This window comes from Salarias fasciatus, chromosome 7, assembly GCF_902148845.1.
Source record: "Salarias fasciatus chromosome 7, fSalaFa1.1, whole genome shotgun sequence".
In the NCBI taxonomy this organism is placed as follows: domain Eukaryota; kingdom Metazoa; phylum Chordata; class Actinopteri; order Blenniiformes; family Blenniidae; genus Salarias; species Salarias fasciatus.
The window spans coordinates 2620320-2636102 of NC_043751.1; the positions used below are offsets into that span (position 1 = coordinate 2620320).

At 51.3% G+C, this 15783-nt stretch overlaps 1 protein-coding gene across 1 annotated transcript; it reads left to right on the forward strand.

The window, feature by feature from the left end:
• The first annotated feature begins 2189 nt into the window (after nucleotides 1-2189).
• On the forward strand, nucleotides 2190-4811 carry LOC115391503 (leiomodin-2-like). The gene is made up of 3 exons (XM_030095777.1): nucleotides 2190-2465; nucleotides 3577-4737; nucleotides 4800-4811. The coding sequence occupies exons 1-3, from the start codon at nucleotides 2190-2192 to the stop codon at nucleotides 4809-4811; spliced, it is 1449 nt and encodes a 482-aa protein (XP_029951637.1).
• Nucleotides 4812-15783: the final 10972 nt, after the last annotated feature.

Here is a 15783-nt window from a genome sequence, read left to right on the forward strand (position 1 = left end):
AGGTCCAGTCAGGGCTGGCAGACGCAAGAACACACCATGAGAAGGAGAGGGCGGCCTGTTCGAGCCCTGAGGAGAAGCTGTGTTTTCCAGAGACCTGCTTCATGTGGCCAACAGCATGAAGTCTAAATTTAACCTCCTGACCCACAGAAGCTCCACTTCCTGCCAGGTTGCTCCACAAGCTGATAACTCAGAGAGGTCACACTGGAATGCAGGTCAGGTCTGCCGCCAGCTGCTGTGTTAATGTGCTGAAACACACTCACAGATGACTGAACAACCAGAGTCCACAGCGCGGAGTGAAGGACATGACAATGGATTCTGGTGAACAGGGGACAGCAGAGTGAGCTGGACGTCTCCTAGATCAGAGTCAAACCACGAGTTTCCTGCTTCTGTACACAGGACGCCCAGCAGCATCAGGCCAAAGACCAGAACACTGGTCCAGCACCAGAGAGCCACATTCAGTCCAGTTCACTGCATCCAGCTACCCTCAGGCTGGCACGGTGGAGCAGCGGTTCAGGCTACCCTCAGGCTGGCACGGTGGAGCAGCGGTTCAGGCTACCCTCAGGCTGGCACGGTGGAGCAGCGGTTCAGGCTACCCTCAGGCTGGCACGGTGGAGCAGCGGTTCAGGTTACCCTCAGGCTGGCACGGTGGAGCAGCGGTTCAGGTTACCCTCAGGCTGGCACGGTGGAGCAGCGGTTCCCATCCTGACATCTGGCTTGTGGAAGGAGTTTGCATGTTCTCTCCAGTGTGGTCCTGCTGTCCAGCAGCTGTGGTGCTGTCATGAGTTGTGAAGGTGGAGATGAGAGTGTGTGTCTGTGGGATGGTGTGAAGGACAGGGGGACGTGGGACTCCAGCTCGGGTTTGTCCACAGTTCCAGGCTTTGTCCTCCGTCACTCTGTCCAGCTGCTGCTTGACCTGTGAGCGCTCAAACCGTGTTCCAGAGAAGCCCCTCAGGGAAGGGACAGGAGGACAGAAACACTGCTGAGGCTCAGACCGGGTCCAAAGAGGACACTCCACTTCCTACCAGGAGGACGGAGGCTTCAGCCACAGGAGAACCTGCTGAGCAGGTGGTGAGGTGGAGAACCGGAGAACAACTCTCACAGTGAACTGATCCCTGATCAGACGTGAAGACTGAAGGCTGATGAAGCTTCTCTAATCAGAGCAGCAGCTTCGCTTTATACAGCTTCTTTAATGAAGCTGCCATTTCACACAGGTTCTGCATGTTCTCCACAGAACCCTGGTGTCAGGACTCCTTAGGTTCTGCATGTTCTCCACAGAACCCTGGTGTCAGGACTCCTCAGGTTCTCCATGTTCTCCACAGAACCCTGGTGTCAGGACTCCTCAGGTTCTCCATGTTCTCCACAGAACCCTGGTGTCAGGACTCCTCAGGTTCTGCATGTTCTCCACAGAACCCTGGTGTCAGGACTCCTCAGGTTCTGCATGTTCTCCACAGAACCCTGGTGTCAGGACTCCTCAGGTTCTGCATGTTCTCCACAGAACCCTGGTGTCAGGATTCAGCCAGTGTCGTGTTAAAGAAGTTTCCTGATCGAGTGTTTCCTGCTGCAGCTCGGTGGTTGGTTGCTCTGACGGATGTGTCTCGGTGGCCAAACAACAAACCCTGAGGTGAGAAATGAGACACTTCTCAGGACTGGATGAATCCTGGAGAATGAAGCTGTGGGATTTTCACTCAGCCAGAAGCCAGAAATGCAGCAGAACCCTTTGGAACGATGCTCCCAGCGTCTGGCCTCGCCTCATTTCTTTCACTAAACAGATTTTAACAGCAGTTGTGTTCAGTTCCAGCTGCAGCTGCACCACCCGCCGCTCCTCCATCCTCCGGAGGACCGTTACCCCGGCAACCCCACCGCCACCCCTCGTTACGTAACAGCTGCAGCTTCCTCCTCCCATCCCCTGGCGGCCCTCGGTTCCCTGGATGAGCCGTTAGAGCAGGCCACTCAGAGTGCTCGCATTCCTCCGGTAATCCTATCTCACTGACCCTCCACCCAACACCCTAAAAAAAGACGGGCCATGGGAGGCAGGGTGGCCCTCCCCTCTGCTCCCTGCAGGGCCTCCGCCCCGACGCCGGATCGGCCAATGAAGGTACTCACAGCATCCTTCAAACCAGAGCTGCCAGAAGAGTCTCCAGGACCGTAGAGACGTAGCTTTGGAGACTGAGGTGTTGGAAAGCCGAACCATGAGTACCTCTGGGTACCGCTCCAAGCTGAAGGAGTACGAGGAGCTGGACGAAGACGAGCTTCTGGCCACGCTGTCCTCCGAGGAGCTCCAGGAGTTGGAGAGAGAGCTGGCTGACATCCAGCCCGACGACAGCATCCCCATCGGGCTGAGGCAGAAGGACCAGACCCTCAAAATACCCACCGGGGCGTTCGACCGTGATGCGCTGCTGAAATACTGGGAGGACGAGAACAAGAAGCTGCTGCAGGACCAGAAGGTCGAACCCAAACTCAGACAGGTGAGCCGCTGCAGGACAATCTCGCTTCATTCACTTTCACAGTCACAAGACATCCGTCAGTGTTTTCAGCCCCACGGAATCAGAACTTCACTGTTCCGCACTTTGCCTCTCCATCGTGACCTTAAGAGTGTAGCTAAGGAAGAAGCCTGAAGGTCACATCCGGGTGTGGAGGACCAGAGTTAACCGGACTCTGTCAGGACGAAGTGAGCAGCTGATCAGTAACACGACAACACAGTCAGAATCAGCATCTGCAGTCCCAGTCGCTCGCTGTCTGCTGGAGGAGGAGGCCGGTTTCCATCCCTCTGCTCCGACCACACAGTGCATGAGCAGCTCCACATCTGAGGACAGGGTGTGTTGTCCTGTCGTCCTGTTTGACGGACAGACGGAGAGCAGAAGGCTTCCCCGAAGGTCTGAGCACCATCTGAACGGGACTTCACCTTCACCTTCATCGTCACCATCTCTCTAAAACATGCAGCTGATGTTCTGCAGATTCCTCTCCAGCTCCATCTCCAGCCCAAAGTCACCGGCGCTCACATTTCATGAAGAGTATTTATACTTTTGTACATTTGTACTCTGGAAGCTTTGTTGGGGTGGTTGGTAGCTAGTCATGGTAGATATCAATATTCAATATTCACATTTCAAGAGATTCCCATGTCTTTTGGATGCTGTTACATTAGAATAGAATATTTTTCATTGCACAAGCAAAGTGAATCACACACACACACACACACACACACACACACACACACACACACACACACACACACACAGAGTGAGTCAGTGTGTTTACTTGTGTTTGTGATGGTTGGTTGATCTTTTCTCGGTATTGATCCTGATTAAATGATCACAATACTGAATGATCCGGCCAAAACTCCAACATCTCACTTTATTTTTTATCAGTGCTTCTTTGACCCAATAATTTATGGTTCAACGTGAGGAAGGGTCCTGAGCCACGTGAAAGTTCTTTATTTATGCATGTTGCTACACAACCGTCTAAAAATACAGTCTGAGAAACGCCGGCTTTATTAACTGGTGCTGGGAGAGTGTTTTTAATTAATGGCCTGCGGGCTTGAGGAGTCACTGACCTCTGTTTCCATTCCATCATTCGCAGGAGGAGCAGTCGGAGCAGAAGAAAGTGTCGGGGACGAACTGTGACACCTGCAAGACTCCAGACAACGACAAGAAACAGACTGTACATCAGGAGAGAAAAGCAGGAAAGAATAGAAATGCCAAGAAAGAGTGTGAGCAGGAGAAGAGAGATGAGTGTCATCAAGAAAAGAAAGGTGTGATAGGTGGAACCAGAAGGACGGAGCCCAGCAGCCAGAGCCTGGAGAGGTCCTCTGAGAGGCTGAGCGGGAATCCCATCGTCATCGACAAGGCTCTGGAACAGATCCTGAGGGACGAGCCCACCATGACCGAGGTCAACCTCAACAACATCGAGGACGTCTCCCCGGAGACCCTGCTCCGCTTCGCAGAGGCCCTGTGCACCAACACTCACGTGCACGTCTTCAGCCTGGCCAACACTCACGCCGACGACCGGGTCGCCTTCGCCATCTCCCAGATGCTCTGTGAGAACCGCTCCATCCGGACCCTGAACATCGAGTCGAACTTCGTGTCCGGGCAGGGTCTCCTGCTCCTGCTGGCAGCGCTGCGGCACAACGGCACGCTGGTAGAGCTCCGCTTCCACAACCAGAGGCACATCTGCGGAGGGAAGGTGGAGATGGAGATGGTGCAGCTGCTGAAAGAAAACAGCACTCTGCTCAAGCTGGGCTACCAGTTTGAGCTTCCAGGACCCAGGATGGCTGCCACAGGGATCCTGACCCGCAACCAGGACCAGCAGCGCCAGAGGAGACTCCAGCAGAAAAAGGAGCAGAGCCTTTCAGAAGATCCTGGACACCTTTCCAAATTACCCACAGACCAGAAACCACAGAAGAAGCCACTGCAGTCACACTGCAATGTAGAAAATCAGAGAAGGAATTCACCTCCATCTCTGGATCCTCCCACCAGGAAGATCGCTGAGATGGTCAAACACCACGAAGGCTCCAGCGGCTCCAAGCCGCCGCTCAACCAAAGGAAACCCAAGTCCAAGAAGCTCAAGAATGGCGTCAACGAGAAGGAGAGCGCAGAAATCCTCAAAGACCTGAAGAACGCCTTGAAGCCGTCGTTTCAGAAGAGATGGGACGAGTCGCCCCGCCCGCCGCCGCCGCAGAGGTCAAGCCGTGACAACCTGATGGCGGCGATCCGCCAAAGCAGCATCAGCTCATTGAAAAGGGTGAGGCATCCAACGGTCTCAGAAGAAACATGGTTTGGCTTGGTCAGCACCGTGGTGGACAGGATGGTGGTTAAGCCTCCTGTCAGCAGACGACAGGCTGTCGCTGCTGGAATTCCTCAAGTCTCTGTCAGGTTATAAATAGTTTGACTTCTTCACTGCTGGCTGATAAGCTGCTGGGATTCCAGCAGACAAGCTCAACTAAGTGCTGTCAAGAGGTTCACTTGCTGTAGACGTATCCCTACATACATCAGTGGAACGAGTTCATACGCTTTAAAACGGCAAATGAACCCAGGACTCAACTCTGCCTCTCAGACACACTTGGCAAAAAGAATGATGCCTTAATGTTGATTTTAATATGAAAAACAGAAGAGAACTCAACAAAACAAGAGTGTTAGTTTGTGATTTCAGGCTCTCAGTGTCTCCAGTTCAAAACTCACTGACATGTTGATTAATAAAAGAGTATCCAGGAGCACCACAGGGTCCTGTTAGCTGCAGTCATAAGTTAGCATCACCAGATTGTGAACAAACAGCAACACTGGTTTGCTGACAACCAACAAAAATATTGACTTGTTAAAAAAATCCTCATCACAAAAATCCAAGAACAAGCAGTTAAAGTAAAGCCAGTGGCGAAATGTTCAGCATCACAATATCACTCAACCAACCGACCCCAGGAAGAATCGCTACTGAGATTTCACTGGCTAATGGGGATCTTAAACTAAACTAAATACTTAGATCAACGCAGAGCAGCATTTTGGTCAGGCACCCTTGAAATAAAATGTATTTTCTTCCAACGGCACCTTTCAAAGCACTCAAGGTCACTTTACAGATCAAAATAAATAAAAACAACAAACAAGACCAGCAGACCAGTGTGTCATCTTAAATCAGGCTTTACTGGTTCCAGTGTGTTCCTACCAGGTTCAGAAGTTCTGCCTGTTTTATTTCTCCAAGTCCAGATAAATATGCAGTACAAAAAGGATATGGCGCCATTCAGAGGCAGTCTTGACATTGCCTTGATTCAAAATCAGCATCTTACCTGGTTCCCTTAGTTCTTCATGTGTGGGCTCCGTTATATTTACAGAGTATTGCATGCTAATGTAGCATGGTGTCTGCCACATCAGCCCCATTTATTTTGGGCAATGAGGCCAGACGTTTGTACCAGCTAGTGAATAACTCTGACCAGTTTGTAGACACAGGCGAAAGCAGAGGTTCAGAGGCACAGGCTGGCCCTGAGGGACGCCAGAGAATGCAGTGGGGTTCAAACCCTGGAGGGAGACCATCAAAATGAACTGAGAGACGTGTTTGGGTGGGAAGAAGCGAGAGGTCCCACGGATACACACAGGAAGAACATGCAATATAGCAAGGTCCTGAATTACAGGTGCAACTCCAAAAGAGGCACTCAGCAATAAATTTACTATAAAAAAACAATTAAAATCATTCCCTTTTTTCAGCTGTCATTGAAGAAACATTCTCTTTAAACAATCTGTTGATTCCATCAACAATGTCTTGGTCGGGGTCTTTGTCTTGTGAGGGTCTGCTGGGAACGTCTGGTGGAACCCTCTGTCAGCAGGGTTTTCAACTCCCACCTCCAGGAGAGCTTCTCTCATGTCCCGAGGGAGGCTGGGGACATTGAGTCCGAGTGGACCATGTTCTCCACCTCCATTGTGGAAGCAGCTGCTTGGAGCTGTGGTCGTAAGGTCTCCGGTGCCTGTCGTGACGGCAACCCCCGAACCCGGTGGTGGAGACAGGAAGTAAGGGCTGCCATCAAGCTGAAAAAGGAGTCCTATCGAGTCTTGTTGGCTCATGGGACTCCAGAAGCAGCTGACAGGTACCGGCAGGCCAAGAGAACTGCATTCCGAGTGGTTGTGGAGGCAAAAAATCGGGTCTGGGAGGAGTTCTGGGAGGCCATGGAGGAGGACTATCGGTCGGCCTCGAAGAAATTCTGGCAAACCGTCCGGTGCCTCAGGAGGGAAAAGCAGGTCTCCGCCAACACTGTTTACAGTGGAGGAGGAGCTGCTGACCTCCACTGGGGACATTATAGGACGGTGGAAGGAAGACTTCCAGGACCTCCTCAATCCTATCGCCACGTCTTCCGTAGAGGAAGCAGAGGCTGAGGTCTCAGAGGTGGACTGAGGTCTCAGAGGTGGACTCGTCCATCACCCAAGCTGAAGTCACCGAGGTGGTCGGTCAGCTCCTCGGTCTCAAGGCACCGGGGATGGACGAGATTCACCCTGGTACCTTAAGTCTCTGGATGTGCAGGGACTGTCTTGGTTGACACGTCTCTGCAACATCGCGTGGCGGTCGGGGACGGTGCCTCTGGATTGGCAGACCGGGGTGGTGGTCCCCCTGTTTAAAAAGGTGGACCGGAGGGTGTGCTCCAACTATAGGGGGATCACACTCCTCAGTCTCCCTGGGAAAGTCTATTCCAGGGTACTGGAGAGGAGGATCTGACCGATAGTTGAACCTCGGATTCAGGAGGAACAATGCGGTTTTCGTGCTGGTCGCAGAACACTGGACTCATGGGAGTTCGCCCAACCAGTCCACATGTGTTTTGTGGATTTGGAGAAGGCATTCGACCGCGTCCCTCGTGGCGTCTTGTGGGGGGTGCTCCAGGAATACGGAGTCCGGGGCCCCTTGTTAAGGGCTCTCCGGTCTTTGTATGACCAGAGTAGGAGTCTGGTCCACATTGCCAGCAGTAAGTCGGACCTGTTCCCGGTGCATGTTGGACTCCGGCAGGGCTGCCCTTTGTCACCGGTTCTGTTATTGATCTTTATGGACAGAATGTCTAGGTGCAGCCAGGGGTCGGAGGGGGTCCGGTTCGGGAACCACAGGATTTCATCTCTGCTTTTTGCAGATGATGTTGTCCTGTTGGCTTCATTTAACCTGGACCATCATGCACTGGGGCGGTTCGCAGCCAAGTGTGAAGAGACAGGGATGAGGATCAGCACCTCCAAATCCGAGGCCATGGTCCTCGACTGGAAGAGGGTGGTCCTCCCTCTCCAGGTCGATGGAGAGATGAGTGGGGGACAGATGGAGGTGGGATTGACAGGCGGATCGGTGCAGCGTCAGTGATGCAGTCGTTGTTTCGGTCCGTCGTGGTGAAGAAGAAGCTGAGCCGAAAGGTGAAGCTCTCGATTTACCGGTCAGTACACGCCCCCACCTTCACCTATGGTCATGAGCTCTGGGTGATGATTGAAAGGACAAGATCCCGGATACAAGCGGCCGAAATGAGTTTCCTCCGTAGGGTGGCTGGACTTCCTTAGAGACAGGGGGAGGAGCTCAACCACCAGGGAGGAGCTCAGAGTAGAGCCACTACTCCTCCACATCCAGAGGAACAGCTGAGGAGGCTCAGGCATGTCCCACCGGGACGAGACCCCGGGGAAGACCCAGAACACTGGAGAGACTATGTCTCTCGGCTGGCCTGGGAACGCCTTGGGATCCTCCAGGAAGTGCTAGAGGAAGTGTCTTGGGACAGGAAGTCTGGGCATCTCTGCTTAGACTGCTGCCACCACGACCTAGTCCCGGATAAGCGATGGAAGATGAATGGATGGATGGAAGAACCTTCTGATTTATTTGGTTTTCAAAGCATGTTCTGATCTTTCCATGCAGGACACACCTGTAGGTCATTCACAGTCATATGTTGTTTACCTTAATGTTAGCTTGTTAGCCACATGATTAGCATGGAGTCAGTGTTGGTAACTATTTCCAGTGTGATTAAAGGTTTCTTCAATATGTGAAAGGGCCTGCATCATGCTTTTTTAGCTCGTCCAAACCCCATTATTGGCATTAACATGGTAATAGTTTATTTTTGATGCTAAGGAAAAGTCATTTTGTGTTAAATAAAAGATTTTCTGGGGCTAATTCTGAAACCCAGAAGAGAAAACGCTCTGTTTCACTGAAAATCCCGCCTCTCCCCCTGTGGACTTTGACTGACAGTGTACTTCAACCAATCGGAGCTTCAAAACAAACACGTCATGCGTTAGCATCTCAAAGGGTTAGCTTTAGCTCTTTAGCTCTAGCTTCTCTACACGCAAAGACACGCGAAAACGTCTTTTCCTGTTAGAAACTCACCAAGTGCAGACCCTTCAGACCCTCCAGACCCTCCAGACCCTCCAGACCCTCCAGACCCTTCAGACCCTTCAGACTCTTGCTCTTGCTTGATTGTTGCTTTCAGACGATGGTTAAAGTTTATATCCGTAATTGGAGATACAAAAAGTGGCAATGCTGATTGCCGAGGGCCTGCGGGAGGGGGGTGGGGGGTGGGGGGTGGGGTCTCCTCAGTGGAAAATGTGAATCAGCTGCTGCTGGTCAGAGGAGAGTGGGGTGTTGTCTGCGGGGGTGGGGTGGGAGAAGAGTGGTGGGAGGAGTTCAGCTTTTGTGACGTACTTAGGTTTGAAGAGTTTCAAACGAGCTGTTTTCTACCCGAAGGGAACCTGAAAGAGATTACTCAGATATGCGTGGATGAAGGCAAATAACATTTTGGGGGTGGTTTTAAAGGTAAATCAACTTTGTGACATGCTTAAAACCTGAAAAAAGTGGATTTTGCATGATATAGGTCCTTTAAGTCTGATGATGTGATTTTTGTTTCAGGTGGATCCCTCACAGACCTGAACCTGGACAGCTGACTTTTGATTGGAGCCACAGAGCGTTTCGCAGCTGGTGTAGCTGATGTAGCTAGTGTAGCTGGTATAGCTGGTGTAGCTGATGTAGCTAGTGTAGCTGGTGTGGTTGATGTAGCTGGTGTGGTTGATGTAGCTGGTGTGGTTGATGTAGCTGATGTAGCTGGTGTAGCTGATGCAGCTGGTGTAGCTGGTGTAGCTAGTGTAGCTGATGTAGCTGGTGTAGCTGATGCAGCTGGTGTAGCTGGTGTAGCTAGTGTAGCTGATGTAGCTGGTGTAGCTGTTGTAGCTGTTGTAGCTGGTGTAGCTGTTGTAGCTGTTGTAGCTGGTGTAGCTGGTGTGGTTGATGTAGCTGGTGTAGCTGGTGTAGCTGATGTAGCTGATGTAGCTGATGTAGCTGGTGTAGCTGTTGTAGCTGGTGTTGCTAGTGTAGCTGATGTAGCTGATGTAGCTGGTGTAGCTGGTGTAGCTGATGTAGCTGATGTAGCTGGTGTAGCTGATGTAGCTGGTGTAGCTGATGTAGCTGATGTAGCTGGTGTAGCTGGCGTAGCTGATGTAGCTGACGTAGCTGGTGTAGCTGGTGTAGCTGTTGTAGCTGATGTAGCTGGTGTAGCTGTTGTAGCTGGTGTTGCTAGTGTAGCTGATGTAGCTGATGTAGCTGGTGTAGCTGATGTAGCTGATGTAGCTGGTGTAGCTGATGTAGCTGATGTAGCTGATGTAGCTGGCGTAGCTGATGTAGCTGACGTAGCTGGTGTAGCTGGTGTAGCTGTGTGTGAAACCTTGAAACCAATACAATAAAGTTTGGATTGTTGACCTCAGTCTGTTTGTCGTTCTTCAGTAATGCCAGCGCTGTGCTCTGGGGGGCAGTAAGGAGTCCAGACTGTGGTCTGCTAGCCATGTACATGATGGAGTCACTGCACCATCTAGTGGTATGCTGTGATACTGCAAGTCTCATCTGCTTTTTTTGAACATTTGAATTGTTTCTTAATCTTTGATAAGTTTCAGAACATATTTTTCTCTTCAACTTGCTTAAATGAGTGAAGTTGTTCGTCTGACTGTGGTTCAGAAGGTTCATGTGTTCAGACGTTATATTCAGTATGAAGTCTGCTCAAAGAGCCGTAATGAAGAGGGATCGTGGGATCATGGGATCATTAACACTTCCAGAAATCATGCTCTGAACACAGGTACACCGCGGTGGAGACGACAGACAGTCTCCTCTTGTGAAATCCAAAAATCCAAGTTGAGGTTATGAAAAAGACACCTGGAAAATGCTGCTGTCTTCTTCTGAACCAGATCTCATTTAAAAAGATCAGAGTTCAGGACAACAAGGCACTCCTCCGACAGGAAGCAGTTCAGAGAATATGATAACACAGTAAGCCAAGCTCAAGTCTATCAGGGAGTCAGCTCAGGATGGACTGCAGGTTAATGAAGGGAACCTCGGGTAAACAGCAGTTCAGCAAAACAGTAACTGAAAAGAAAACATCTTTGGCTAAATGTCATTATTCTATAAACAGAATAACCTCGCCCTGCAGAGACTGGAACCCATCATCTGGATTAAAGTGGTCTGGATAGTACTGACAGGGTCCACTTGGTTCCTGTTAATGACTCTTCAGCTAAGACTGAAGATAAACCTGGAGTTCCACAGGGTTCTGTCTGAGAACTTAAATTGTTCACATTCTCTATGCTTCCTGTAGGGAACATCATCAGGAAACTCTCATTAACTTCCATTGTTCTGTAGATGAAACAGAGATCTGTTGATCAGTGGAACCAGATGAAACTGATCCACTTGTCAAACTGGAAGTTTGTCTTAAAGACATCGGAGTCAGAATGTTCTGCTTCTGAATCATCTAAACATCTAGAACCACTGAGGAACCTGGAGTTCCTTTAGACCAGGACCAGAACCACTGAGAAGAACCTGGAGTTCCTTTAGACCAGGACCAGAACCACTGAGAGGAACCTGGAGTTCCTTTAGACCAGGTCTTCTCCTGCAGCTCCACATTGAACCAGTCTTCAGAACCTCCTGTTTCTCCTGGAAAGTCTCTAAAACCAGGAACCTGAGACTCAGAGTCATTAGTCCTTCATCAGTTCCTCCAGAATAGATTATAATAATTCTCTAGAACCAGGGAGAAACGAGGCCGGCTGAAGAGACTCCAGGTGATCCAAAATGCTGCAGTAGAGTTCTGACAGGACCCAGAGGAGAGAACTCATCACTATAGTGCTAACTTCTCTTCATTAGACAGTCTCTAAGTCTGGTTCTGCAGGAAGTCTCCTCTGGTTCTGGTTCTGCAGGAAGTCTCCTCTGAGTCTGGTGCTGCAGGAAGTCTCCTCTGGGCCTGCTTCTGCAGGAAGTCTCCTCTGAGTCTGGTGCTGCAGGAAGTCTCCTCTGGGCCTGCTTCTGCAGGAAGTCTCCTCTGAGTCTGGTGCTGCAGGAAGTCTCCTCTGGGTCTGGTGCTGCAGGAAGTCTCCTCTGGGTCTGGTTCTGCAGGAAGTCTCCTCTGAGTCTGGTTCTGCAGGAAGTCTCCTCTGGGCCTGGTTCTGCAGGAAGTCTCCTCTGAGTCTGGTGCTGCAGGAAGTCTCCTCTGAGTCTGGTTCTGCAGGAAGTCTCCTCTGAGTCTGGTTCTGCAGGAAGTCTCCTCTGAGTCTGGTGCTGCAGGAAGTCTCCTCTGAGTCTGGTTCTGCAGGAAGTCTCCTCTGAGTCTGGTTCTGCAGGAAGTCTCCTCTGAGTCTGGTGCTGCAGGAAGTCTCCTCGGGGCCTGGTTCTGCAGGAAGTCTCCTCTGGGCCTGGTTCTGCAGGAAGTCTCCTCTGAGTCTGGTTCTGCAGGAAGTCTCCTCTGAGTCTGGTTCTGCAGGAAGTCTCCTCTGAGTCTGGTGCTGCAGGAAGTCTCCTCTGACTCTGGTGCTGCAGGAAGTCTCCTCTGGGTCTGGTGCTGCAGGAAGTCTCCTCTGGGCCTGGTTCTGCAGGAAGTCTCCTCTGAGACTGGTGCTGCAGGAAGTCTCCTCTGAGTCTGGTTCTGCAGGAAGTCTCCTCTGAGTCTGGTGCTGCAGGAAGTCTCCTCTGGGCCTGGTGCTGCAGGAAGTCTCCTCTGGGCCTGGTTCTGCAGGAAGTCTCCTCTGAGTCTGGTTCTGCAGGAAGTCTCCTCTGAGTCTGGTGCTGCAGGAAGTCTCCTCAGGGCCTGGTTCTGCAGGAAGTCTCCTCTGAGTCTGGTGCTGCAGGAAGTCTCCTCTGAGTCTGGTTCTGCAGGAAGTCTCCTCTGAGTCTGGTGCTGCAGGAACTCTCCTCTGGGCCTGGTTCTGCAGGAAGTCTCCTCTGAGTCTGGTGCTGCAGGAAGTCTCCTCTGGGCCTGGTTCTGCAGGAAGTCTCCTCTGAGTCTGGTGCTGCAGGAAGTCTCCTCTGAGTCTGGTTCTGCAGGAAGTCTCCTCTGAGTCTGGTGCTGCAGGAAGTCTCCTCTGAGTCTGGTTCTGCAGGAAGTCTCCTCTGAGTCTGGTGCTGCAGGAAGTCTCCTCTGAGTCTGGTTCTGCAGGAAGTCTCCTCTGAGTCTGGTGCTGCAGGAAGTCTCCTCTGGGCCTGGTTCTGCAGGAAGTCTCCTCTGAGTCTGGTGCTGCAGGAAGTCTCCTCTGGGCCTGGTTCTGCAGGAAGTCTCCTCTGGGCCTGGTTCTGCAGGAAGTCTCCTCTGAGTCTGGTTCTGCAGGAAGTCTCCTCTGGGCCTGGTGCTGCAGGTAGTCTCCTCTGAGTCTGGTTCTGCAGGAAGTCTCCTCTGAGTCTGGTGTTGCAGGAAGTCTCCTCTGAGTCTGGTGCTGCAGGAAGTCTCCTCTGGGTCTGGTGCTGCAGGAAGTCTCCTCTGGGTCTGGTTCTGCAGGAAGTCTCGTCTGGGCCTGGTTCTGCAGGAAGTCTCCTCTGAGACTGGTGCTGCAGGAAGTCTCCTCTGAGTCTGGTTCTGCAGGAAGTCTCCTCTGAGTCTGGTGCTGCAGGAAGTCTCCTCTGGGCCTGGTTCTGCAGGAAGTCTCCTCTGAGTCTGGTGCTGCAGGAAGTCTCCTCTGAGTCTGGTTCTGCAGGAAGTCTCCTCTGGGCCTGGTTCTGCAGGAAGTCTCCTCTGAGTCTGGTTCTGCAGGAAGTCTCCTCTGAGTCTGGTGCTGCAGGAAGTCTCCTCTGAGTCTGGTTCTGCAGGAAGTCTCCTCTGAGTCTGGTTCTGCAGGAAGTCTCCTCTGAGTCTGGTGCTGCAGGAAGTCTCCTCTGAGTCTGGTTCTGCAGGAAGTCTCCTCTGAGTCTGGTTCTGCAGGAAGTCTCCTCTGAGTCTGGTTCTGCAGGAAGTCTCCTCTGGGCCTGGTTCTGCAGGAAGTCTCCTCTGGGCCTGGTGCTGCAGGAAGTCTCCTCTGAGTCTGGTTCTGCAGGAAGTCTCCTCTGGGCCTGGTTCTGCAGGAAGTCTCCTCTGAGTCTGGTGCTGCAGGAAGTCTCCTCTGAGTCTGGTTCTGCAGGAAGTCTCCTCTGAGTCTGGTTCTGCAGGAAGTCTCCTCTGAGTCTGGTTCTGCAGGAAGTCTCCTCTGAGTCTGGTTCTGCAGGAAGTCTCCTCTGAGTCTGGTGCTGCAGGAAGTCTCCTCTGAGTCTGGTTCTGCAGGAAGTCTCCTCTGGGCCTGGTTCTCTGGGGTTCACCTCTTCCTGCTCAGGTGGAATTGCTGTTTTTTTCTTTGTCTTCAGATGAGTGTTTCTTGTGCTGTATAAACAGGGCTGCACATAAGCAGTGCGCTGGTGCGCATGCGCTACCAAATTAAAAAATGCGTACCTGGTGAAACATTGTAACGCTCATTTGCGTACCAAGATTTGGGGATAGCAAGGTGCATGTGAGTGCTGGATAGGACAGTGTTCACCCGTACTGTCGGACCGGGGGGCGGTGCTCACTCTGAGCTGTCTTCAGGTGTAATGTTCTGCTGTTGTGAGTAAAATGATGCGCATAATACTTCGGACTGCTGTTCAGTCAACACTCCCGCGCAGGGGGTACTGCAGCCTCACAGGGAAAAAAAGCTCGCTGCGCCTCCCCTGAAGCCCTCTGGCGCCCCCCAGGGGAGGCGCGCCTCACACTTTGAAAACCGCTGGTTTATGTGATAAAAAGCAGATACTGTACGAGCAGTTTTTTTTTCAGAGCTTTAAACACTGTTATATTTTGTGAAAGTTACAAGGTTTCAGACATTCTGTTGCTGCTTCTCTTCATTTTCAGTTGAAATTAAAGCAGCTATGTAACACTGTCCACGCATCCCTCTACTTGGTTCTTCCTGTTGGTAGGCGTGGGAAAAAAATGTATTTAAAAATGTGAGGACCAAGCAACAACCCAAGGTTCTCCCCTGAGAACCAGATGAAAAATATTATGTGCAACCCTGTGTATAAAAAAAGTTGACTTGAATTTGGTGAAGAAAACTGATTCAGTCAACAGTAGAGTTCAGACTAAATGAGACAGCAGCTCTGCAGCTTCTCAGCAGTACGTTCCACTGCCTCAGAACTAACTGGTGTCTTTACCACTTCCTCTAAATCGGGGGTGTCCAATACGTCGATTTCAATCGCCTGGTCGACGGCCTGGCATTAAACGGTAGAGGATGGATGATCGGCCACCATCAATCCACCAATTCGACGTCTGATCACTTGTCGACTTCCGGGGTGTCGCCATACGCATGCCAGCGAAAACCCACTGATTTCTCTAGCGAGCGTGTTGCGTAGCTAGCCTCCAGTTTATTTAAACTAAATTTAAGAAGGGTATAAGATTGTGTGAAATAGCTGGACCAAGCAGGAAGCCTAAAACCTACCGCTTCATACGGAATGGGAGGACTGTTTTTCACCATGTCATATTCCAAGTGCGTTTGCCTCGTCTGGCAGAGCGCCACTGCGACTCAAAAGAAGGGAAATGTGGAGCGGCATTTTCAGACTGTTTATAAAAACTTTGAGACTGACTTTCCACCAAAAAGTGAGATGACAGAAATAAAGGTGAACAAGTTAAAATCCCAGCTGTCCGGACAGCCGTCGTGTTTCTCTCATCCAACCACAAAAGCAAAGGCAGCCGCCGAAGCATCGTTCCTGGTGAGTCACGTGACTTAAAGCTCGTGTCCGGAGTTTTGAAAGACAGAGTTTTTTTTAATCCAGCGTCTCAGGTTCCCCCTCCCTCTGCTTTCATGAGCGACCAAGCCACGCCCCTTTAATTGTGCACGCTATTATCCGTCGGGTGAAAATGAGAGCCTCTGAGTCCTACAGCATCCTCCATGTTGAGCTGTTTACGGTGGATGTTCAGCAGACAGTGGATATATCTGCTGCAGAGCTAACTCTCCTCTGCTGGGCGAGCGGCCGTGCTCTCTGGCTGCTCCACACTTTGATTGACAGCACGAGAATGCGGGAGCTCGAAATCTATTGGCTGAAGCTGACCGGCGCTTTTTCGGATAACATGGGGGTCTA

Bases quoted from the DNA above. Each gene is read 5' to 3' on its own strand.
- LOC115391503 (XM_030095777.1), top strand. From the start codon at position 2,190: ATGAGTACCTCTGGGTACCGCTCCAAGCTGAAGGAGTACGAGGAGCTG. The intron at 2,466-3,576 runs GTGAGCCGCTGC...CATCATTCGCAG, and splicing joins TCGAACCCAAACTCAGACAG to GAGGAGCAGTCGGAGCAGAA.